The sequence below is a fragment of the Schistocerca americana genome, chromosome 1 (genome assembly GCF_021461395.2).
Source record: "Schistocerca americana isolate TAMUIC-IGC-003095 chromosome 1, iqSchAmer2.1, whole genome shotgun sequence".
Classification (NCBI taxonomy): domain Eukaryota; kingdom Metazoa; phylum Arthropoda; class Insecta; order Orthoptera; family Acrididae; genus Schistocerca; species Schistocerca americana.
The window spans coordinates 799,030,399-799,054,982 of NC_060119.1; the positions used below are offsets into that span (position 1 = coordinate 799,030,399).

General features: G+C 38.3%; 1 protein-coding gene across 1 annotated transcript in view; it reads right to left on the reverse strand.

The window, feature by feature from the left end:
• The window catches only part of LOC124612604 (ras GTPase-activating-like protein IQGAP1), a 340,604-nt gene that overhangs the window by 199,259 nt on the left and 116,761 nt on the right, over positions 1–24,584 (reverse strand). The window contains exons 9-10 of the mRNA XM_047140897.1: positions 11,472–11,649; positions 6,674–6,828 (exon numbers count right to left, since the gene is read on the reverse strand). Of these exons, the coding sequence (XP_046996853.1) occupies positions 6,674–6,828; positions 11,472–11,649 (333 nt within the window). The remainder of the gene's footprint in view (positions 1–6,673; positions 6,829–11,471; positions 11,650–24,584) is intronic.

The following is a 24,584-nucleotide window of genomic DNA, read 5'->3' on the forward strand; positions in this document are numbered from 1 at the left end:
TAGCTTCAAGATGTGAGTTGACACCTGCAATACCTATTCAAAAGTGGAAATCCACAGAGATAAGTTTGTAGGGTTCAAAACAACCCACATTAAATAATATGGACCTCTGAAACACACATCTGAAGCGACAATCTTGTGGAATTGAATATCATTTTGTGCACACAGTACAGGAATCAAAACTTTTTTGCAGTAGCAAATTATCTATTTAAGGAGTTACTGTTTCATACTACAACAACTAGATCCAAAAACAAAAACAGCATAAAGGTTACTTGTCAAATAATAGCAAGCAAAAATATGTAAAATGTTTGGACGACCACTTCTTTCCAAGCACTGGCTGATTATTAACATCTGAAACTCATTGCTGCCACTTGAATGAAATCAGTTTCACTGTGTATGTTAAGACATTTCATTTACATTTTTACTAGCAGAATTCAACTACAAAAATTAACATGTAATAATACCGCAACATTTGCAACAGAAGAGGAGTTTCTGCTTACTAGCAATCAAAACAGGAGCAGTACATAGGTTGAAAAATGCAGTTATTTGAAAACACAGATGTGCCTCCAAAATTTTGTAAATATGTTTATAATGAAAGAAACAAGAAATTTAAAGCACACATGTTGAGGGAATTGATTAAAAATTGACAGCAGACTAATTACAGAACACAATAGCAACCTATCAGTGATTGATAGGTCATACAGGAGAACTAGTAAAGTATGGTAGTGAAGTATCATCAGCACCCATCCCCTGGATATTTTATGAGTGATGCAAGTGTTGGTCTCCAGCATTATGCAGGAACCAGTATGCTCACAGTCAGGCTGTGACAACTGCATGACACTTGTGTCCATTGCCCGTACAGTGCACCATATAGCATATAAATTTTAACAAGAAGTAACTAGTTATAAGCAGCTCTAGAAAGAAATTATAGAAATCAGTTGTGCTATTTAGCACAACAGAACGGTGTGTCAGTAGAATCACAGTCTGAAGAAGTAAATGGCACAAGAATGCTCTCTAACTTCTCTCTAAGGCTGCTCCTGCTCATCTAGTTTATTCTCATTTAATATTCTCAGCTAAAAACAATATGCCATCTGGCACATTGTCCATGCAATGTGCTGGACTCATATGGTGATCACAGCCTGCCTATGGGGTTATTAATTACCATGTACTGCCAGAGAGGGTATTTACATTATATGTGAAACATCCTGTATTTATAAATAAGACAGCTGTGTTTAAAACAAAGACTAGATGAATCAGAACTAAACACAATTTAACTGAGAAGTACAGTGAGGTACCGTGCAGAAGTGAATGATGAAACTAAGAGGAAAAAAACAATCTGAAATCAAACAGGTATAGAAAGGTAGGGCAAAATTGAGTCACTTCGTGCTTCCAGTGTTTAGGAAGCAAAATACAAATGATCATCTTGTATTGTTTCCTTCTAGACCTAGTTGCAAAATGTTTGATTTCTGGATTTTTAACAAATTAGTCTTTTGCATCAATGGACCATCATTAGCACAGATGTGGACATCATTTGCCTATATTTAAGAGTCATGTTGGACACATATGAGTTAGACTTTGATTTATTTGGACAATGAGGGTCATTGACAGTAAACATAAGTGTGTGTGTGTGTGTGTGTGTGTGTGTGTGTGTGTGTGTGTGTGTGTGTGTGTGTGTGTGAATCAGGGGATTGGGAGGGTACTCAACAGTGAACACATGCAGGTTTACTACAGAGGCATATGATCATGGACTTCATCTTTTCAGAAACACAAGCCAATAGCCACATCATTTTGAAAATTCTGATGAAACCCAACCTTTAAACATAACAGAAATACACAAGCATATTGCAAAGGTGTCCAATCTCCCAACACAGCTGCTTGGAAAAAGTACAGCACACTTTGCGGAAATCTTGAAGTTACCAAAATAATCTAACTTGACATGAAGTCTGTACTGGTAGAAATCTAAATATCTTAGGAACGTGTCATGTTTGACAGTCTGTACAACAAAGAACAGTATTATAAAACTGTTACACAATGGGGGCCCTAAATATATTTAAGGATATATTATATGTAAAGATGCAGCAAGAGTTGCCATAATATGCCATCTTCTCTCATTATAATATGGTCAACACCAGGGTAAAAGCTGGCATCTTTCCAGGCACAAAACTGTCAAATTGTCACAAAAACAAGAGTATTTTCAACAAAATTACCTTCTTGATTTCATCCTGTCACCCTGTCACCACCTGTACCTCCTCTTCCATGCCTTCTTCAAATGGGTCATTACAGGAAGGGATATTTCCTGATCAACTCATGAATTAAGAAAGTCCCTTTATACAAAAAAGGGGGATAACTACAGACTCTAGTATCAGGCTTTTCAAAAATATTGGAAAGGCTTATGCTCAACAGACTAACTGCTTGCCCGTCTTGCTCCAGAAACTACAGAAAGCTGTTAATTGAGGGCATGCTGCAGATTGGATAACATTGTGTCGCATGTAACAGAAGACAATATTTAACTGTTGAAAACTTATAAAGATCATAAGTTATAAGCATAAAGCAGCGTGTGCCTCAAGAATCAGTTATACGATCTACCTTATTCAATTTATCTGTAAGCAATATGGAACACATGTATGTGTTGTTGGGTGAAAGTGGACTGTTTTAGAAGTAGATTCAGCTTAGTTTTTAGGGATGATGAAAGACAATGAGCTAAACTGAAGACAGATTGACACTGTTTCGAAGAAGTTAAAGTAAGTAATTTATGCAAGCAACATGGAGTATCAGTACGGGGGGGGGCTCTACTTCCTACCGCCACAGTGATACACAGAATAATAATGAGAGATTTCACTGAAAGAGAGAAAAGGGACTGTGAGTGCATTACAATCACACAAGATGAAAAACTGGAAAATAATGAGATTATTCAAGCCTATAGCACAAGACAAAAAAAGGGAACTGAGGAGCCTTTATGAATAAAGGCTCTTTTAAATCAAAACTCTTGAATCAAATTAATAAAATCAATGTCACAAAAAATACCAAGTTGCAAAATTGAACAGACTAGCCCCAAAACCCTGAAAAAGAATTTGTCATGATGTATATCGACCAATAGGATGTTGAAGCTCCTTGTTCATCCACGATTAAAGAGAAACGAGCTCTCATTAGTGCCCAATAATAAATGTCATAGCAATGTATTTTTAAACCAAGCTGTAGCTCTGTTATCAAAACTTACATTATAGTACAGAAACTAATGCAGTAGCTGGCCTTGCGCCTGAAAAAACGGCAACGTAAACCGTACAAGGATAGAAGACTGGTGCAGGTGAAGAAGACCCATCTTCCGCTCGCAGGGCTAGCAATCTACATTCATGATATGGACTGCCGATTCCCTCTGAATGTTCTGGGAGCCATATTCAAATGTAATGTTTAACCAGGATTAGTCTTTTTCACTCTGCTCACTGTAGTTGGCAATGTCGTAAATGTGGTAGTTGAAACCCAACTTCTACTGTTAACTTATGCTATCCTTGTTCAAAATATCCTCCACCTAAAACTGCCACACTGTAGCATCAATACAATACTTACATATATTATTTACTGAAGTTCATTATGTGCTGTAAAACTTTGTTGTACTTAAATATCCATACTGTGGGTATAATCCTAGTTTATAAGCATAATGACTTGTCCGCTTTTATAAGTGTACAATTGTTCAAAATGTAATTTACAGGACCAATAAAATACCCGTTTAAGTTCCTTTCTAATACCTACATTCCTTACTCTGTCCATTCTTGTTTTTCCGTTAACTGCTCTGAGAAATTTCATTTCCCCTGCTTGCAGTCTGCTCCAGTCCCTTTCTGTCACTGTCCATGTTTCTCCTCCATAGGTGACAATAGGGAAGTAATAACTCTGATACATGAGTTTTGCTTTTTTTGAAACGTCCTTATTCCAAATCAGGTGTTTTATTGTTTGGTAGAAATTGTCTCCCTTCTGTAACATCCTATTAATTTTGTTGGTTATTCTTCCATCACTAGATATTTCACTCCCAGAGCCAGTGAAACTGTCTACCACTTTGAGGGGTTCTCCATTCAAAGTAATATTCCCATTGATCTCTTTCTCTCTTCCAAATACCATTACTTCACTCTTCTCTTTATTTATTTTTAATCCATACCTTTTTATTATTTCCTTCCCCACATCAAGCTGTAACTGTACATCTACCTCTTTATTGCCCCATATTACCATATCATCTGCAAAAATCATCCCTTTGTCTTTTATTATATCTTTAACTGCCCAATTCATTCCTTCCATCACAACATTAAAAAGTGCAGGAGATAGAATACTTCCTTGTTTAAGTCCTTGTCTTATTTCAAAGTATTCAGAGTTCCCCAATGGTGTTCTAATTCTACAATTGTGTCCTCTGTCCATTGTCTTTATTATATTAATGCATCCACCTTCTATACCTATCTTCTTCATTTCTTCCCAGAGTCTTTTCCTGTTGACTGAATCATATGCCTTTTCTATGTCTATAAAAAACCATTATCATCCTTTTGTTATATTCCCAACTTTTTTCCATCAGTTGACTGATAGAAAAATCAGGTTGATCATGCTTCTTTCTTTCCTAAACCCATGCTGTTCTTCACTCAGATCCTTTTCTATCTTTTCACTTATTCAATTTAGTAAAATTCTTGGCTATATGACTCATAAGGGTTATTCTATCTGTAGTTTTTACAAAGTCTTTTATTGCCTTTTTTGAAGATGGGAACAAATCCTCCAATCGTCAGGTACTGTACAATTTCTCTACACACTTGACAGTACTCTATACAGCCACTGCATTCCCACTGGACCTGTTGCTCCTACCATGTCCACTGATACTTCATCAGGTCTTGCCCCCCCCCCCCCTCCCCCCCTTTCATCTTCTACACAGCTATTTCCATTTCTTCCCATGTAATTTGCCCCAATTCTGCATCCCAACTTATCTCAATTTCTCCATTATTTGTTGTTTCCTCATGTATCTGCTCCTCAGTGTTTAACTGTTTCTTAAAATGTTCTCTCCAGAGATCTTTTATATTCCCACAGGATCTTCAATAACTATACCATCCTCTGTTTCCATCTTTACTTGTACTTCAGAAGCCTTCCTTTTATTTTTCATCATTTTATAGAACATTTTCTTATTGCTCTTCACATCTTTTTTTGTGTAAACTCGTCCCACGCCTTTTTCTTTGCTGTTTCCACTATTTCTTTTTCTTTTCTTCTATATATATTTTATTGTCCCCATCATTTTTAGTTTTCCACCACTTTCTCCATGCTCCATTTTTTTTTCTAACTGCATGGTTTGTGGTATCATCCCACCAACTTGTCTGTCTCACTTTTTCTTTTCCAGATGTTCTACCACATACTTTTTGTGCTGCTTCCACTAAAGTGTCTTTGAAGAAACTCCATTCTTTTTCTACATCGCAGAAAACTTCTTTTGGAAATTTTTGTGTGATTAATTCTCAATACTTCTCAGCACTTTCACTCTCCTTCATTTTCCTATTCTGTATCCTCATCACTTTCTTCAGTTTTCTATTTTTCACACACTGGTTCATTTTCCATTGTTCCACATGTAATCTATGGTTTCATCTGCACTCCCACATAGAATTACCTTCACATTAATTACTTTCTCTCCCCATTCCCCATCTACTAGAATATAATCAATTACATTCTTGGTTCTTCCATCCCAACTGTATATGGTGATAACATGACTTTCTCTCTTCACAAACCAGCTGTTTGCTATTTTCATTCCATTCCTCTGGCACAAATCTAGGAGTCTTTCCCCTTATTAATGTCTGCCTCCATATCCAAAACATCCCAATACTTGCTGAAATCCCTTTCTGCCTTTGCCTATTTGTGCATTAAAATCTCCCATCACTATATTAACACACTCTATATGGTTCTCTAACTCATTTTCGAAGTCCATCTTTTCTTCTCCCCTACGTCCCACTCGAGGTGCATAAATCGAGGTGCATAAATCTGGATAACTTTTAGTGTTTCTTTTTGGAATCTCAGGTTTAAAATTATGATCGTGACTGATATGTATCTCACATTTTCAATACAGCTTTGTACATTCTTATTCACCATCACTGCCACACCATTTCTTCCAAATCTGTTAGTCCCTCTCCAGTACAGTTTTCCTCCTCCTCTCAAATTCTTCTCACCTTTTCCCTTCCACTTTGTTTTGCTTAATCCCAAAATATGTAACTTTCTCTCCGTTAGTACATCTGTCATTTCTTCCATTTTCCCACTGAGGGTTAATGTGTTAAGGGTGCCAATATTTAGGTTATTTTTTAGTCCATTTGGTTTCATGTTCTTGTACTGATTAATATCTTCCATTAGTAAGAGCAATAATTTATGGAGTTAACAGGAAATCAAGGTTCACATCCACATATCTGTATGCAGAATTTGATCCATTTACATTAATACAAATGACAATCAACTGAGATGGTTTTGAGACACCAAGGAGGCACTGGAGAAACTATCAGATTGTCTCTGATTAGGGTTCTCATAAGTAGATACTCAATGTTTTAATCCTTTGCTCTGTTGAAAAGCTATGAACTGCACGGAGTATGCAGAATACATAAAAACAAGAATGGCTATGACCATTATGATGTTATTAACCAAAGGAGACAGAAAAACAAAATTAATACTCTATACCTTATCATACCTGGCACTGAATACGATCTGCACACATCTCTTCAAGGTAAAGGGGTGCTGCTGCATGCTTTACTTCTTTTAGAGACAGTGTTTTAAGAGATGTAAGTAGCTGCTGAACATTATTTGCTGCCAGAGCTTCGTTTATTGAAGTTATGGCTGCTGTAACTGTGAAAGAAATGGAATGTTCATTGGTAGTTAACAGACACACAAACTATAATAGTCTAAAACCTTTTCCTAGCTGTATTATACACAAATATTATAAAATCAGTCTATCCCCATTCCCCATCAATCTTACACCTCTTGTATTTGTTTCACACAGTTGTCTTCAACTCAGCATCTCATCTTGGAATCTGACCTCCACCTCTTCAATATCTCCATAAAAATTTCCATTAACATAGAGCCCATCAACCATCAACAGTAAATAGTGGATTTGCAGTGACAAAGAACTCCTTGTCCAAACACCTCTAATTCTTAAACCAGCTCCATATTACTGAAAGAAGTGCTGTTATTATTACTCAACATCATCCCAGATTGGAACAACTGAATTACATCCTCTGCCAGAGCTTTAACAACCTTTCATTGTGCCCCACCTCTCCCAAAGTGGGATTCCATTGCCCATCAAAACTACACAATATCCTAGTCAAACTTTATCCCAAGTCTACCCTCATCCCCTTGCCACATGGATCACATATATTTGAAAGACTCAGGTGCAAGGCCTCTCCTTTCCCCCACATTCTGCATCTTCTAATCTAGTTGTGTAGCAGACACATGCTGCTAAGAATAAAATTCTGACTGACTTCAATGACTGCTCCCATCATCCTGTGCTGTCTGTAGATCCCCCTCCCTCCTCGCCATGCTCAATACCACCTTTTCTGGATTTTTAGATGAAACTTGACTTGTTCTTACAATACACACTGTGATCCCACAATCATCCTGGATACAGTCTCTGCTAGTTCCAGTCCAGCACCCACCAACACCTCTGCCCTGTGACTTCAACTTCGCTCCCTTAATTTACACTCTTATTTTTCCCTCTGTATCTCCTCCTTCCTCTGTTCTCTCATCGCCACCACCCTCCTCCCAACCCCCCTGCTTTAGACTAATCATTCCTCCACTTGCCACACAAAACTTCCTTTCCACTGACTACCCAAAGGCAAGCTCGAATGTGCCACATTCCTTTCTATTGCCATCTCTCCCTCCCAACCATGTTTTCCTTTCCATCGTTTTGCTCTTCTCACCCACTCTACTCATGCTCTAGAGGAGCTCAGCAAAGTCCAGTCTTTTGGATGTGCCTGCTGACAGTTCAAGATCTCAGCTGCATGGTGAGTGGTTACATTCCTTCCACTCTTTGTATTTTACCTAGAGCTTACCAATATCATTTAAAAAAACATAACAAAAACTGACTCGTCAAGCAATGAAAAATCCAGGTTGGAATATCAATAATTATGGACTGGATAGATTGCTACTCACCATAAAGGTGACATGTTGAGTTGCAGACACACACACAACAAAACAACTGTTACATAACAAGTTTTGGACAAAGCTTTCATCAGAAAAGAAAAACACACATAAATTCACACCAGCAAGTACACTTCACAAATACATTACCACTGTCTTCAGTTGCTCAGGCCAGATTGAAACTTAAAGGTGTCAAACAAGAGCAATGACATGTAGTGGAGCAGGAAGCAGGAGGAATAGCAGGGTATTGGTGAAGGAAGAGGAAACACCACTGCCTGGCCGAGCATACAGGGGCTAGAGGTAGCAGACAAGGCTACCTGGTGCAGCATCAGAAGGCTGTTTGGAGGGAGGGAAAGGAAAGAAAAAAAAGGGAGTGGTAAGGAGAGGAGAATAGAACGAGAAAAGATCAGTGGTTGCATTGGCAGAGAGCACTTCACAATGAGGGTGAGGAGATGTGAGATGGAAGGAGGTGATAGGACAGAGGGGCAGAAACTGTAGGGTGGAGGATGTGGGGACAGTGGGTTACCATAGGTTAAGGCTGGGACAATTTTGAGAGCAGAGAATGTGTTAAAAAAAAATAAAAATAAAAAAAAAAACACATCTGCACAGTTCAGAAAAGCTGGTAGTGGATAGGAGAATCCAGATGGCCCGTGTAGTGCAGCAGCCATTGAAATCAAGCATTTTATATTCAGCTGCATGTTGTGCAACAGGGTGGTCTACCTAGCTCATGGCCACAGTTTGATGGAGGCATTCATCCAGGTGGACATCTGGTTGGCAGCTGAACAATGACTGTGGCAGAGCTGGTATATGACATGGCTGCTTTCACAAGTGGCCTGGCCCCTGATGGCACAGAATAAGCTTATGACAGAACTCCGGACAGGAAGTGTTGGGAGGGTGGATTGGGCATGGCTTGCACGTGGATCTTCCACAGGGATATGATCCCTGAAATGATGGGCATGCTATCCACGATCCTTTACACACCTCCTGCTAAAGTGGTGTTCCATCATCCACCCAACCTCCACAGCATCCTAGTCCATCCCTATGCCATTCCCAGTCCTAAACCTCTGCCACAGAAATCATACACTGTGGAAGATACAGGTGCAATATCTGACCAGTTCATCTACCCATCATTTCCTACTCCAGTTCTGTCACACTCTTAACCTACCCCATCAGAGGCCAGGCAATCTTCGAAAGGAGCTATGTTGTGTACCAGCTCTGATGCAATCATTGCTCTACTTTTAGATTTGTATGACTACCAACCAGCTATCCACCAGATCAAATGGGCACCACCAAACAGTGGCCAAATGCAAAATGTACCATTCCGTTTCACAACATGCTACTGAACACGTTGATTTCAATGGCTGCTTCACAACCCGGGCCATCCTCCCCTCCACCACCAGCTTTTCTAAACTGCACAAATTGGCGTTTTTCTTACAAACATTCTCTGCTCTCAGAATCATCCTGGCCTCAATCTATGGTAACCTGCTGTCCTCACACTCTCCACTCAACAGTTTCCGCCCCCCTGGGTCCTATCACCACCACACAACTCAAGTCTCCTCAACCACAGTGTGCACTGCACTCTGCCAATGTACCCATCAATCTTTTCCCTTCTCTGCTCCTCTCCTGTCTGTTCCCTCTTTTTAGCTTCCCTCCCTCCTCAACAACTTTCCATATTTGCACCAGGCAGCTTTGTCTGCCACCTCGCGTCCTTGCACGCTCGATCATGCAGCAGTGTTTCCTCTTCCCCCACCCATACCCTGCCATCCCTCCCCCTTCCCCATTCCACTACAGAGTGGCCCCATTTGATGCACTGAAGTTCCAGTCTGGCCTGAGCTACCAGAGATGGCAATCGTGTGTGCGAGATGTGGTTGCTTGTGTGAATGCACGAGTGTTTTTCTATTCTGACGAAGGCTATGGCGAAAAGCTTAATGAGTAACAGGCTTTTTTTGGTGCATGTCTGCATCTCAACGTGTCATCTGTACGACAATAGCAATCTATCCTTTCCATAAGTGTTGAAAATTTACCTATCAGGTGTGTGATGTTAACACAAAATGTACCTCAATTTCCAGAATGAGTTTTCTGGAAAAATATATTTAATGTATGACCAAGAATAAACCTTAAATTTAGATCAATGGCTTTTAATATTGTATTGAAAAGAAGGTTGTTTAGGGTCTAACATCTAATGACTATGATATTATTAGAGGAGCACATCTTTGAATGGCCAAGGATGGGAAACAAAACAGCTGTTGCCTTTTTAAATGAAACACCCTGTCATTTGTTTAAGCCATTTAGAGGGAAAAAAATCTAAATCTGGACGACCAGATGAGCATTTGAATCTTGCTGCTCTGTATGAGAGTCCAATGCATACCCCATCTCAGAAATATTTTGCTTGAAAAGTTATTAATGGCATCACAGTTTTTTATTTTGTGTCACGTCCAATTTCACAATAATGATTTTACATTAACTTTTCTTGTAATGTCTGATTTTACAATATTGAGCTTACATTTAATTTTGTAAAGAAACCACTTGTCTAGTTTTATAGTGCAAACAAATGTAAAACCTTTACAAATGTAGGATACCAGCATGAAACATTTCATAGTTAAAAAATGTCCAATGTTTTTGGTTGTACATATTGATAAGGATCTGAACATGTAGATATGGTTAAACATTTGGGTCCAGCTTACATTTTCTGTAGGAGTAATTGTCAACTTTTGAGGCAAAAACATCAGTAAGGTAACATTTTCAATCAGCAATGCCTTAAAAATGCAATAATTTGTAATAACTCTTTGGCGAAAGTTCTTTTTTGCACACAAACAAAGGAACAAAAGTGAGGATTATATTTTATATTCTCTTGTGCTTTTCTTGTATGTATTTATTTAAAAATTTCTGAGTAGAATTTACATCTTCACAGTACACTTACCACCTAATGAAATTGTTGCCAATAATTTATTACCATTTTTTTAATAAACCAGGGACATTTATTGTATGAAAAATGACCCACAGTAGCAACAACTCAATCCAGCTTTGACTCAGTAAAAAGTGAAGCAAACAGCTATAGCTCTCTGGTTATGTAACAAGAAAAAAATGTCTTTCAGAGCACAGTGATTTGTTAACATTCAAATTAAAGTTGTTTATTCACAATATTTCCATATCTAATATTAGTTCATCAATGAAAGTACGTAGACAATTACGTATATGAAATATGTCTATAAATGGTAAGACCAGAGTAAGTTATTGTAGGAACTGTAAAAATGAAATGACCACATTTTAATTATTATTACAAATACATAACACAGGACATTTAACTAAGAAAATAAGGGCTGCACTGAAGTAGTTGTGAAACATTTACTCACTTTGCAGAGAGCGGTACCCATTTTCATTGGCTCTGATAATAGCCTCCTGCAGCTCCTTTACAATTTGACAACTAAAATCATCCAGTATTGTTCGCAAGTCATTGGCCTTGTCTTGGTGCTTCTCCCACAATAATCTAATTTCTTCCAAATACAGAGCGCAGAACCTATCATTAATAGCCTACAAGAAAGAATATCACATGAACATTCATTACATAAAATACTCTAAACTTGGCAGTACACCAACACAAAGTACAAAAATTTTATAGATCTCGCATAATTATGTCACATCAGCAGCGAGAGCTTCAAATGATACCAACAAGAATTTAAAAATGTTGAAAAATTCATAGTTAATTATGGTAGCAGCACAAAGAGTTAGGTGTCATTCATCTTCAAAAAAATATGAAGTACTTCATTCTAATGCTATTATCTCAGTGTTCTTGTTTTTAAGTTTTACTTCATTCTTTTTCATTCACTGTATTCGATAGATGTCATCACACTGTATTAATAAAGTACCACTATACTGCTAAATATAATTTGTGCTGATGCCAGCTAAAATGCAGATCATCATCGTATGTTTTCTTGCTTTTCTCCCGCAATCTTAAATCTGCATCTTTGCAATGTCTAGCAATAAATTATCTATCTATCTTGTTTTTACTCATATACTCATTCTGGTAGAAGATAACCATCTACAGTTATTTCTCTTGGCTTCCTGCGATCTGATATCCTCTCCAGGTAGCTCAATCAACTGATTCTTTGTACTTCGATAATTTTAGTTGTATTTTTCCCATGCACAAGTTAAGGTGGAGCCAAGGTCGCAGCAGTGCTCTTGCTGGAATACTGATTCTGAACAGCCTCTTTCCTTTTTTAGTTTGTAACACACTGGACTAAAGTTGTAGACTGTTAAATGATTATGTTTAGCTTAGGAGTCATTCAATAAAACAGGAAGGAACAGCAATACATTATCATTGTTTAGCACGGTCTTACAACAGGCTTTGCATATCCTCTTTTACTCATCAGATGTACCACATATGTGACATCATTTATTTATTGTGATACATGTTGCACAGGTCCATTTTTTCATGGTAATGAATGGATATGGAATAAGTCGAATCATTTTATTTATTATTATGTTCTTATCATTAAGGGCCGAAAACCAAGATTAAGAACGCAAATTTGAAAATGATGATTAAAAAAACACAATCACTAAGTTCTAACTGCACTCACAAAAGAGGTTAAGAAACAATTTTCAGATATTATCCAAACAGTAATTTATGAAGTAAAAAGATCATATCTTGACTTACAGAACACAAATTAATGTATTTAAAGCAGAAAGATACATTAAAGCAGGAATACACAAATATAAAAGTGTAATTATCTTATCTATCACTATTAAAGAATTCTTCTAGAGAATAGAAACTTTTTTAAAGAAGAATTCTTAAGCTCACTTTTAACTAGTATTTTACTACCTCGTAGACACTTTACTTGGAAGTGTGTTTAATATCTCTGTGCTTGCATATTTTGCACCTTTTTGCACCAGAGACAAATTTTTCAGATCACAGTGCATATCAAATTTTCTTCTTGTGTTATGATGATGGTATGACTCATTCTTTTCATGCTGAGAAGCACTGTGAAGCATGAATGTGATGACAGAAAAGAGAGATATTGTGAGGTAGTCATTAGTGTCCCTGTGTCTTAAAAATATCCCAACATATGATTCTTGGACAATCTTTTTGTCTCCTGCAATGACATTTTTTCGACATCAATGAATTGCACCAGAAGATCATTCCGTAACGCATAAGTGAATGGAAGCAACAAAAGTAGGCAGATTCTGAGACATTGATATCTCCAATTTTTATGATCATCAGGATTGCAAATGTTGCTGAGCTAAGCCTTTTCAGGGTTTGGTGGATGAGGTGTTCCCAGTTACGCCTGCTATTCAAACAATGCATCCTCTGTATCTGCAAGCTCTCATGTGCAATGTTTATCTCCTGTGGGCTTTTGTTTCCAGAGTAGAAGTGAATGTAACTGGTTTTGCTGAGATTTATTGATAGAAAATTTAGTATCAATCAGTTCAGAACATCGGCAGGTAGTTCACTGGCATTTAACATTAAGTTGGTGGATGTACTATTGTGTATAACAATACTCGTGTCACCTGCAAATATTGTAAAGTTTCTTGCTGTGTTTGAGGGCAGAGGCAAGTCATTCAAATATACACAAGAAATAGCAGGGGACCAAGGACAGAACCTTGTGGAACTCCATGATGTACTGTGCCCCAGTTGTACACCACCCCTTCCGCCTGCATGTTATTATCCTCTAACACTATTTTCTGTTGCCTGCCCTGTAAACAGGATTTGAGCCAGTTGCCCATTTGTCCTTGGATTCCATAGTGGCTTGCTTTCTCTATAAGTATTCTGTGATCCACACAGTCCAAGACATTGCACAGGTTGCAAAATATGCCAACAGGCAATTTCTCCTTGTTAGTGTATTCCAAAACGGTTTTGCTAAATGAAAATATAGCTTTGGTTGTGGAGATATCTTCTCTGAATCCAAACTTAATTTTACTTATTACTACAAAGTTTTTCAGGTAATTGACCATCCTGGCATATATTTAATTTTACTAAAATTTAAGAAAACGCAGTCAAAAGAGGTACAGGATGATAGTTTGTAACCTCTGTGGCATCGCCTTTTTGTTCAAGGGCTTTACAATAGCATACTTCATCCTGTCAGGAAAGATACCTTGTTTGAGAGAGGTGTTGAATATATGAACTAGGACTTCACCAGCATGCTTTTAGTAGTTTGCTGAAAGTGTATTTGACACCAGCTGAATTTTAACTCTTTAAAAAATTATGATTTTTCTTACTTGCTGCACTATTATAGGAGTTCTATATATCTGGTCTAAGGAATTTTAGAAATGATCTTTCAATATTTTTATGGCCTTTTCTAAGAAGCTATTGCATCCTGTTTTCTCCGCAACAGTTAAAAAGTGGCCATTAAACAATTTTTGCCTTGATCTCTTGGCTTTGCACTTCTCTACCTTCATTGTTGAGAACAATGTTTTGGGTCTTACTGGGGAAATTTGCACATCTCACTTCCCATACAGTTTTGATTTTGTAACAAGTTTTGTAAATTTTGGAGCAGAGACACAAGCTCTTTGACTTCTGAATGACTTTAGTTAGTACTTTACAATATTTGTTACAGTGATTCAATTTGTTGGGGGTTGTTTGAAATTTTTCCTTTTGCATCAAATCTTAATACCATATTTACCCAGGGCTTTTTGGCGAGTTTCTTGGTTTGGGTTTTATATATCCTTTTGCGAAGGTACATTCAAACATCAGTGTCCTTGTCATTACTAAAACGATTGTACTTGGAATTGGCATTATCTAAATTATACACAGATCTCTAGTCTACATCTTGGAGATGTGATTTAAAAATCTGGATAGTTTCTTCGTTTTGTCCAAGCTGTTTTCCTTCGGGGACTATATTCACTCTCATAGATATTTGCACTGATAATAATGAGTCTCTGTCCATCATGGTCAGAGAGACCATTCAAGACTTGACTGGTAATTGTAGCACCGATTTTGGTCTAGGCTATAAATATACTATCAATTAGTGTGCTTGCACATGAAGTTATTGTAGTAGGAAAACTAGCTACAGAATCAAGTTTATGTGAGGACATCAAATTTTCTTGGTCTGATCTGGCTCTGGAATTGTTAGAAAATTTATATTGAAGTGCCCAAGCACAATTACAGCTGCTCTGTGTTTGAATGTATATATTAGGAGAGCATCAAAGAGGCTGCACTTCCCTGAAGGTTCTTGCATACTGTTACTACTGACATATGAGAATTATTTAAAAACAATCCTATGGCAAACAATACAAAATCAAATAGGGGTAATGCAGGAGTAGGTTTAATAATGAATAAGAAAATAGGAGTACGGGTAAGCTACTACAAACAGCATAGTGAACGATTTATTGTGGCAAAGATAGAAACGAAGCCCATGCCTACTACAGTGGTACAAGTTTATATGCCAACTAGCTCTGCAGATGATGATGAAATTGATGAAATGTATGATGAGATAAAAGAATTTATTCAGGTAGTGAAGGGAGACGAAAATTTAATAGTCATGAGTGACTGGAATTCGAGAGTAGGAAAAGGGAGAGAAGGAAACACAGGTGAACATGGACTGGGGGTAAGAAATGAAAGAGGAAGCCGCCTGGTGGTGTTTTGCACAGAGCACAACTTAATCACAGCTAACACTTGATTCAAGAATCATAAAAGAAGGTTGTATACATGGAAAACTCCTGGAGATACTAGAAGGTATCAGATAGATTATATAATGGTAAGACAGAGATTTAGGAACCAGGTTTTAAATTTTAAGACACTTCCAGGGGCAGATGTGGACTCTGACCACAATCTAATGGTTATGAACTGTAGGTTAAAACTGAACAAACTGCTAAAAGGTGGGAATTTAAGGAGATGGGACCTGGATAAACTGACTAAACCAGAGGTGGTACAGAGTTTCAGGGAGAGCATAAGGAAAAAATTGACAGGAATGGGGGAAAGAAGTACAGCAGAAGAAGAATGGGTAGCTCTGAGGGATGAAGTAGTGAAGGCAGCAAAGGGTCAAGTAGGTAAAAAGACGAGGCCTAGTAGGAATCCTTGGGTAACAGAAGAAATATTGAATTTAATTGATGAAGGGAGAAAATATTAAAATGCAGTAAATGAAGCAGGTAAAAAGGAATACAAACGTCTCAAAAATGAGATCGACAGGAAGTGCAAAATGGCTAAGCAGGAATGGCTAGAGGACAAATGTAAGGATGTAGAGGCTTATCTCACTAGGGGTAAGATAGATACTGCCGACAGGAAAATTAAAGAGACCTTTGGAGAACAGAGAACCACTTGTATGAATATCAAGACCTCAGATGGAAACACAAATCTCAGCAAAGAAGGGAAAGCAGAAAGGTGGAAGGAGTATATAGAGGGTCTATACAAGGGCGATGTACTTGAGGACAATATTATGGAAATGGAAGAGGATGTAGATGAAGATGAAATGAGAGATACGATACTGCGTGAAGAATTTAACAGAGCACTGAAAGACCTGAGTCGAAACAAGAGCCCGGGGGTAGACAACATTCCATTAGAACTACTGATGGCCTTGGGAGAGCCAGTCCTGACAAAACTCTACCATCTGGTGAGCAAGATGTATGAGACAGCCGAAACACCATCAGACTTCAAGAAGAATATAATAATTCCAATCCCAAAGAAAGCAGGCATTGACCGATGTGAAAATTACCGAACTATCAGTTTAATAAGTCACAGCTGCAAAATACTAACACGAATTCTTTACAGACGAATGGAAAAACTGGTAGAAGCCGACCTCGGGGAAGATCAGTTTGGATTCCGTAGAAATATTGGAACACGTGAGGCAATACTGACCTTACGACTTATCTTAGAAGAAAGATTAAGGAAAGGCAAACCTACGTTTCTAGCATTTGTAGACTTAGAGAAAGCTTTTGACAATGTTGACTGGAATATTCTCTTTCAAATTCTAAAGGTGGCAGGGGTAAAATAAAGGGAGCGAAAGGCTATTTACAATTTGTACAGAAATCAGATGGCAGTTATAAGAGTCGAGGGACATGAAAGGGAAGCAGTGGTTGGGAAGGGAGTGAGACAGGGTTGTAGCCTCTTCCCGATGTTATTCAATCTGTATATTGAGCAAGCAGTAAAGGAAACAAAAGAAAAATTCGGAGTAGGTATTAAAATTCATGGAGAAGAAATAAAAACTTTGAGGTTCGCTGACGACATTGTAATTCTATCAGAGACAGCAAAGGACATGGAAGAGCAGTTGAATGGAATGAAGAGTGTCTTGAAAGGAGAATATAAGATGAACATCAACAAAAGCAAAATGAGGATAATGGAATGTAGCCGAACTAAGTTGGGTGATGCTGAGGGAATTAGATTAGGAAATGAGACATTTAAAGTAGTAAAGGAGTTTCGCTATTTGGGGAGCAAAATAACTGATGATGGTCGAAGTAGAGAAGATATAAAATGTAGACTGGCAATGGCAAGGAAAGCGTTTCTGAAGTAGAGGAATTTGTTAACATCGAGTATAGATTTAAGTGTCAGGAAGTCGTTTCTGAAAGTATTTGTATGGAGTGTAGCCATGTATGGAAGTGAAACATGGACAATAAATAGTTTGGACAAGAAGAGAATAGAAGCTTTCGAAATGTGGTGCTACAGAAGACTGCTGAAGATTAGATGGGTAGATCATATAACTAATGATGAAGTATTGAATAGAATTGGGGAGAAGAGGAGTTTGTGGCACAACTTGACTAGAAGAAGGGATCGGTTGGTAGGACATGTTCTGAGGCATCAAGGGCTCACAAATTTAGCATAGGAGGGCAGCATGGAGGGTAAAAATCGTAGAGGGAGACCAAGAGATGAATACACTAAGCAGATTCAGAAGGATGTAGGTTGCAGTAAGTACTGGGAGATGAAGAAGCTTGCACAGGGTAGGGTAGCATGGAGAGATGCATCAAACCAGTCTCAGGACTGAAGACCACAACAACAATGGCAAACAGTTCCAAATGATGTTCTAAACAATAATTCTGAAAGTCATTTGCTCTACATGTGACATTGTTTTTAACATAGATGGCAACACTATCTTTTCCTTTATATTTTCTGCTCAATAATGTCGTCATATAATAATTGTCCATCACAAGTTTTTCTATACTGTAATTAATATGGTGCTCACAAAAGCACAGAACATGGACATCATCTACCGTATTTACTCGAATCTAAGCCGCACTTTTTTTCCGGTTTTTGTAATCCAAAAAACTGCCTGCGGCTTAGAATCGAGTGCAAAGTAAGCAGAAGTTCTGAAAAATGCTGGTGGGTGTCGCCACAACTAACTTCTGCCATCAAATATATGTATCGCAACACAGGTACGTTTTGCAGGCACAAAGATAAACACTGGCGCCAAAACATCTGCAACAGTAAATAAATTAAAAGAAAAGGTAGAAGAATGTAAACATTATGCCATGTATTCTTTCGTGTTTGCTGCTATCTCATTTAAATCCTGTCTGCCTAATAAACTACAAAACTAGAGTGAGACAACAGCAAACACGGAAGAATATACATATCATGTCATGTTTATATCCGTATTATTCTTATGCTGAATAGTGATACAGTCAGAAATGAAGCACGGCAACTGACTAGATTTTTAAATCTAAGAATGACTCTAATTTCTATGTAGAATGTAATGTACTAAAGAGGTGTCTGCAAAGATTATCAAACGGAGAAAAATTTTCACTAAACTCTCGTTCGGAACATCTTCTATCATACGCAGTCTATTATTTGGTTCTTGTTGATCATTATCAAAGAAAGCAGCAGTGTAAGTAAAAACAAATAGCAGTCTCTCGCCATTGTTCCGCTTATGACACAATTCCGCTCTTTTCTTTGTTATTGTAAGCCCCGGTAGCACACCCAAAAGCAAGCCATGCAGCGAGCGGTGACAGGTCGTAAACACTCATTATCAGAATGCGACAAACAATGCATGACAGTACAATAATGCATTTTCAGCTTAGAGTGACGTAAACCCCTATAACAAAGAGAACGGCACTTATCAGATCAAAGCAAAATAAGCAATCGATTCAAACCAGACAAAGCACGCGAGAAAGTAAGAGTACCTGTATAAATACAGACAGAGCGCCAGTCACGTAGCAATGGCTACTTGGTAAAGCTTAACTGTTAAGTTTATGATTCGAACGAAACTACTGTAGCTGTACCTTCATCCATTCGACCTCAATTGTGTTTCACGTTACAATGGACCAACTTTGTTTCGATTTGGAGGGGCGGTCTAAAACTTATCTCTCACCTTGAAACAGTATACTTATGTTTTATCACCAAACTTCTAGGTTTTTTTTTTTTTTGTTTTTTTCACTTGAAGGTCTGGACGAGGCATTTTTCAGTACCCATTCCTCCAAGTTGGTTTGTTTCCAGATGCCGAAAGAATGTGAAGAAGCAGTTCGCCAACTGCCTCTGCCAGCCTGTTGTTCAGTGTGGTCTATCTACACCCATTCCTGCGACTGGATTCGTGATTTCCTGTCAGGAAGGTCGCAGTTCGTAGTAATAGACAGCAAATCATCAAGTAAAACTAAAGTGATCTCAGGTATTCCCCAGGGAAGCGTCCTGGGACCTCTGCTGTTCCTGATCTATATAAATGACCTGGGTGACAATCTGAGCAGTTCTCTTAGGTTTTTCGCAGATGATGCTGTAATTTACCGTCTAGTAAGGTCATCCGAAGACCAGTATCAGTTGCAAAGCGATTTAGAAAAGATTGCTGTATGGTGTGGCAGGTGGCAGTTGAAACTAAATAACGAAAAGTGTGAGGTGATCCACATGAGTTCCAAAAGAAATCCATTGGAATTTGATTACTCGATAAATAGTACAATTCTCAAGGCTGTCAATTCAACTAAGTACCTGGGTGTTAAAATTACGAACAACTTCAGTTGGAAAGACCACATAGATAATAATGTGGGGAAGGCGAGCCAAAGGTTGCGTTTCATTGGCAGCACACTTAGAAGATGCAACAAGTCCACTAAAGAGACAGCTTACACTACACTCGTTCGTCCTCTGTTAGAATATTGCCGCGCAGTGTGGGATCCTTACCAGGTGGGATTGACGGAGGACATCGAAAGGGTGCAAAAAAGGGCAGCTCGTTTTGTATTATCACGTAATAGGGGAGAGAGTGTGGCAGATATGATACGCGAGTTGGGATGAAAGTCATTAAAGCTAAGACTTTTTCGCCGCAGCGAGATCTATTTACGAAATTTCAGTCACCAACTTTCTCTTCCAATTGCGAAAATATTTTGTTAAGCCCAACCTACATAGATAGGAATGATCATCAAAATAAAATAAGAGAAATCAGAGCTGGAACAGAAAGGTTTAGGTGTTCGTTTTTCCCGCTCGCTGTTCGGGAGTGGAATGGTAGGGAGATAGTATGATTGTGGTTCGATGAACCCTCTGCCAAGCACTTAAATGTGAATTGCAGAGTAATCATGTAGATGTAGTTTCCTAGAATTTTCTTGTGTTGTGCTGCACTCTTTCTTCAAATCTGACTGTCCTCAGTTCATGATGTTCCTCGCATTTCCAATATCACAAATTATAGTCATTAGATGATTTTTCCCACACCAGTTGGGGTGAAGGCCATGAATAGCGTAAAGTTCTTTACAAAATTTGTGACCTTCAATCCTATGAATATTCCCAAAACTGTTGCAGACTTCTGCATAATTTTCCTTGTAGCTGTTACTGCCTTGTTTACACATGAGGATTGTATTAAGTCGTGCCTGTGAGGATAACAGGTACAGTTACAGAATACTTCAGGTGGTTTAGAGCTGTTCTTCAGACACAAGCAGCATTAAAACCTCCATTGTATCCAATGTCATTTGAACCACCACAGGTCGCAGTGTAGTCTTCATTCACTATCTATTGAGAAATATCAGTTTCTGTTGACAGTACTTGGCCAATGCAAGCACTTGGTTTTATACAATCTAAGGCACTTATTTTGTTGTTAGTTTTTTATTTCACAACTCTAAGGTGACTATTACCCAATAAAAATGCATCGTTTCTTCTGGTAACTTTTGTTCCAAGTGACAATTTTGGCTGGCGTGGACACACAGTTTGCATAATTTTTTCGTCTTTTTCCTCCTGATGTATAACTTGATCATTTTTTGATAAAATTCTTTGATGATGCAATTTTTTTTACTCTAGATGACGAGTACATACACTATGATTCCGTAGCGAGCAGCATGCAACTGAGTCCTGTTTTTAGTAACATTATATCCGGCCGCTATATAAACCTCTTCTTTGTTACATTCGTCTTCAGCCCGCTTGTTGGTTTTTGGTTTATTACGTTCACTTTCAATGTTTCTGAGCATATCAGCTAGCACTTTGTTTTCCTTCACTGATTTGCAAACAATTATTTGCAGTGAGTGAACAGTTTCAATGAGTTTGGATTTGTCAGGGCGCACATCACACATTACATGTTTACATTTTGTATTGGATGGTTTTTTACTGTAGTTTTTTCGCGAAGTCAAGACTTGGAATTTTGTGGAGCACTGCTGTTATATTTGCTTTTACCTCTACTACTAATACTACTACTACCACCACCACCACCACCACCACCACTAGATGGGTGGAAAACTTCAGATCAACTGGAAACATACTAGATAAGAGGCATCCTGGCTCGAGACGCAGAGTAACGACACCAGAAAATGTTGAAAGGGTAAGGCAAGCGGCAGTCAGAAGCCCAGGATGGTCAGCTAGACATCACGCTAGTGAGTTACGAACCAATCGTGAATCGGTTAGATGAATTTTGCATAAAGAATTAAAATTCCATCCCTACAAAATGTTCATTGTCCAACAACTTAAGGAAATTGATTTTGCTGTATGAGAAGACTTCGCTTACAGAATGAAAGTGATTTTGGGATCGAATGAAAATGAAATTTTATTGATGAGTGATGAAGCTCATTTTCATTTAAACGGGGCCATGAATAAGCAAAACCTACGTTACTGGGCTCCAGAGCATCCACACCTTATCCTACACTCAGAAAAAGTAACAGTCTGGTGTACTCTTGGCTTTGTTGGCATTATTGGACCTTATTTTTTTTGAAGAGAACAGGGCCAAAGTTACTGTTAATTCGATTCATTACATTTGTATGCTTGAAACATTCTTGAAACCAGAACTAAGAAGACGACGAATCCCTTTAAAATGCGTTTGGTTCCAGCAGGATGGGGCAACATTGCACACCACAAACACTTCAATGACAGTTCTTAGATGCATGTTTCTTGGCCAGATTATCCCATGTTTTGGCAATGTTCCTTGGCCTCCCAGGTCTCCCGACTTGTCAGTATGTGACTTTTTCTGTGGGGATACCTTAAGAACTGTGTGTATAACCACAAACCACGAAATTTGGACGAGATGAAGAATGCAATGATTCAAGAAATTGCTGCCATCCCTGCAGAGATTTTAGTCTGTGTGATGGAGGATTTTGAGAAGAGACTTGAGTCCTGCATTCGAAATGATGGACATCACCTTGACGACATTATTTTTCACAAATAACTTCGTTAACTAAAATGGTAAATAATGGGCTTTTATTTTGGGTAAATATACATGCTTTAATTTTAAAGTTGGATGAGTATTATTTCATTAAAAACCGTCCGTCTCCCGTGTGTCACCCTGTAGTAGTAGTAGTAGTAGTAGTAGTAGTAGTATGCCTACTGTTGGTTTGATGATGATGATGATGATGATGATGATGATAATAATAATAATAGTAATAATAATAGGCTTGTGGCATATTCTACATAATCAACTTCCCACAAAAAGTTTAAGATATATCTTACCTACAGAAAGCAAGTAACTTTTTAATGTATAGTTCGTGGAACCTTTCACATTGTAAACAGTGATGCGTCATTTGAATGCCGCCACTCATTAAAGATTAAGAAAGATATGATTCTTTAAATACTATTTAATAATGAAGGCGCGTTCACAAGGGGAGGAACCAAGGCATGCATAACGACCACCGATGGTTACAGAGCAATCAGCACTGTGCACTGTTAAAAAATATCTATTTCATTTCTCTACAAATGTGTGTGACACAAACAATGATGCTGTCTTGGGTCCTGTTACTTTGAACACTTTAACTATACAACAGACAGCCTTTGATATTTTGGGAAACACACAGACAGAAATAAAATCACAACACGAAAGAGTTGTGCAACAAAAACAAAAATTGATATGCATGTTTCTACATCTGAAAGATGATGTATGTCTATTCAGATTTTGCACCAATCACTTAAGAATGGTGCTAATAGCACCGCTAAGAGGATGCGAATCAGGTTTGTTTTAAATACACGCTGTAATGGTTGTGAGCACTAGTTACCTTCGAAACTGGAGCTGGTGAGGTGATGTTAGTGAAGAATGCCTTTAAGGTGACAAAGACAGCATTATCAACCTCTCGTTTTAAATGAGTTCGTGTGATAGGACTACTGTACATAATTGCTAGCAGCGGTGGTAACGAGAATGTATGGTTGCAATAAGACCAGATGCCAGACAGCTAAGTGGCACTACCGAGAAGGAAGACCATCACGTGCAGTGTATGGCTCTGGCATATTGCACTGCATTTGCAGCAGCAGCAATCTGAGCAGCAGTTGGCACCACAGTGACACAACAAACTGTTACAAATCGTTATTTCAAGGATAGATCTGAGCCAGATGCCATGTAGCAGGCACTCCACTGACCCCAAACTACTGCCATCTGCCACTTCAGTGGTACCAACCAAGATCTCATTGGACAGCAGAGTGTTATGGTCTGGGGTGTGATTTTGTATGGAAGCAGGAGCACTCTCATGGTTATCTCACACACCCTGACTGCAAACCTGTACAGCAATCTGCTGATTCAACCTGTTGTGCTGCAATTCATGAGCAGCATCCCATGGGTGTTTTCCAATAGAATAACACTCACCCACATCCTGCTGTTGTAACCCAACTTTCTTTCTGTAGTGCTGACATGTTGTCTTGGCCTGCCCAGTCATCAGATCTGTCTCTAATCAAGTACATATGGGTCACTGTCAGATGACAAATCCATCATCATGTAGCATCCCCTTATTGACCAACCAAGTGCAGCAGGCAGGGAACTCTGTCCCACAAAGTGGCATCCACCATCTGTACAACACAATGCATCCACATTTCCATGCTTGCACTCAATGTTCAGGTTGTTACACCAGTTATTAATGTACTAGCATTTCACATTTGCAATTTTTACACTTACTTTAACCTGTAATCTTGAAATGCTAAATGCTGATATACCTAGGCAGATGTGCTCCCAAAATTTCACTACTCTATATTAATTATTTCTTGGTGTTGTGATTTTTTTTTCCATACGCATACATTAATTGAACAACTACGGATGATTCTGTTGCCTACTCACAATACTATGCATTTTCAGCATCAGAGACACTCTTTCCCACAAATTCTAACATGTGTGTGGAAACATCTCAACCACACTTTCCCAAATCAGTTGTAATAATTCACATCATGGACACTGCTGCTGTCA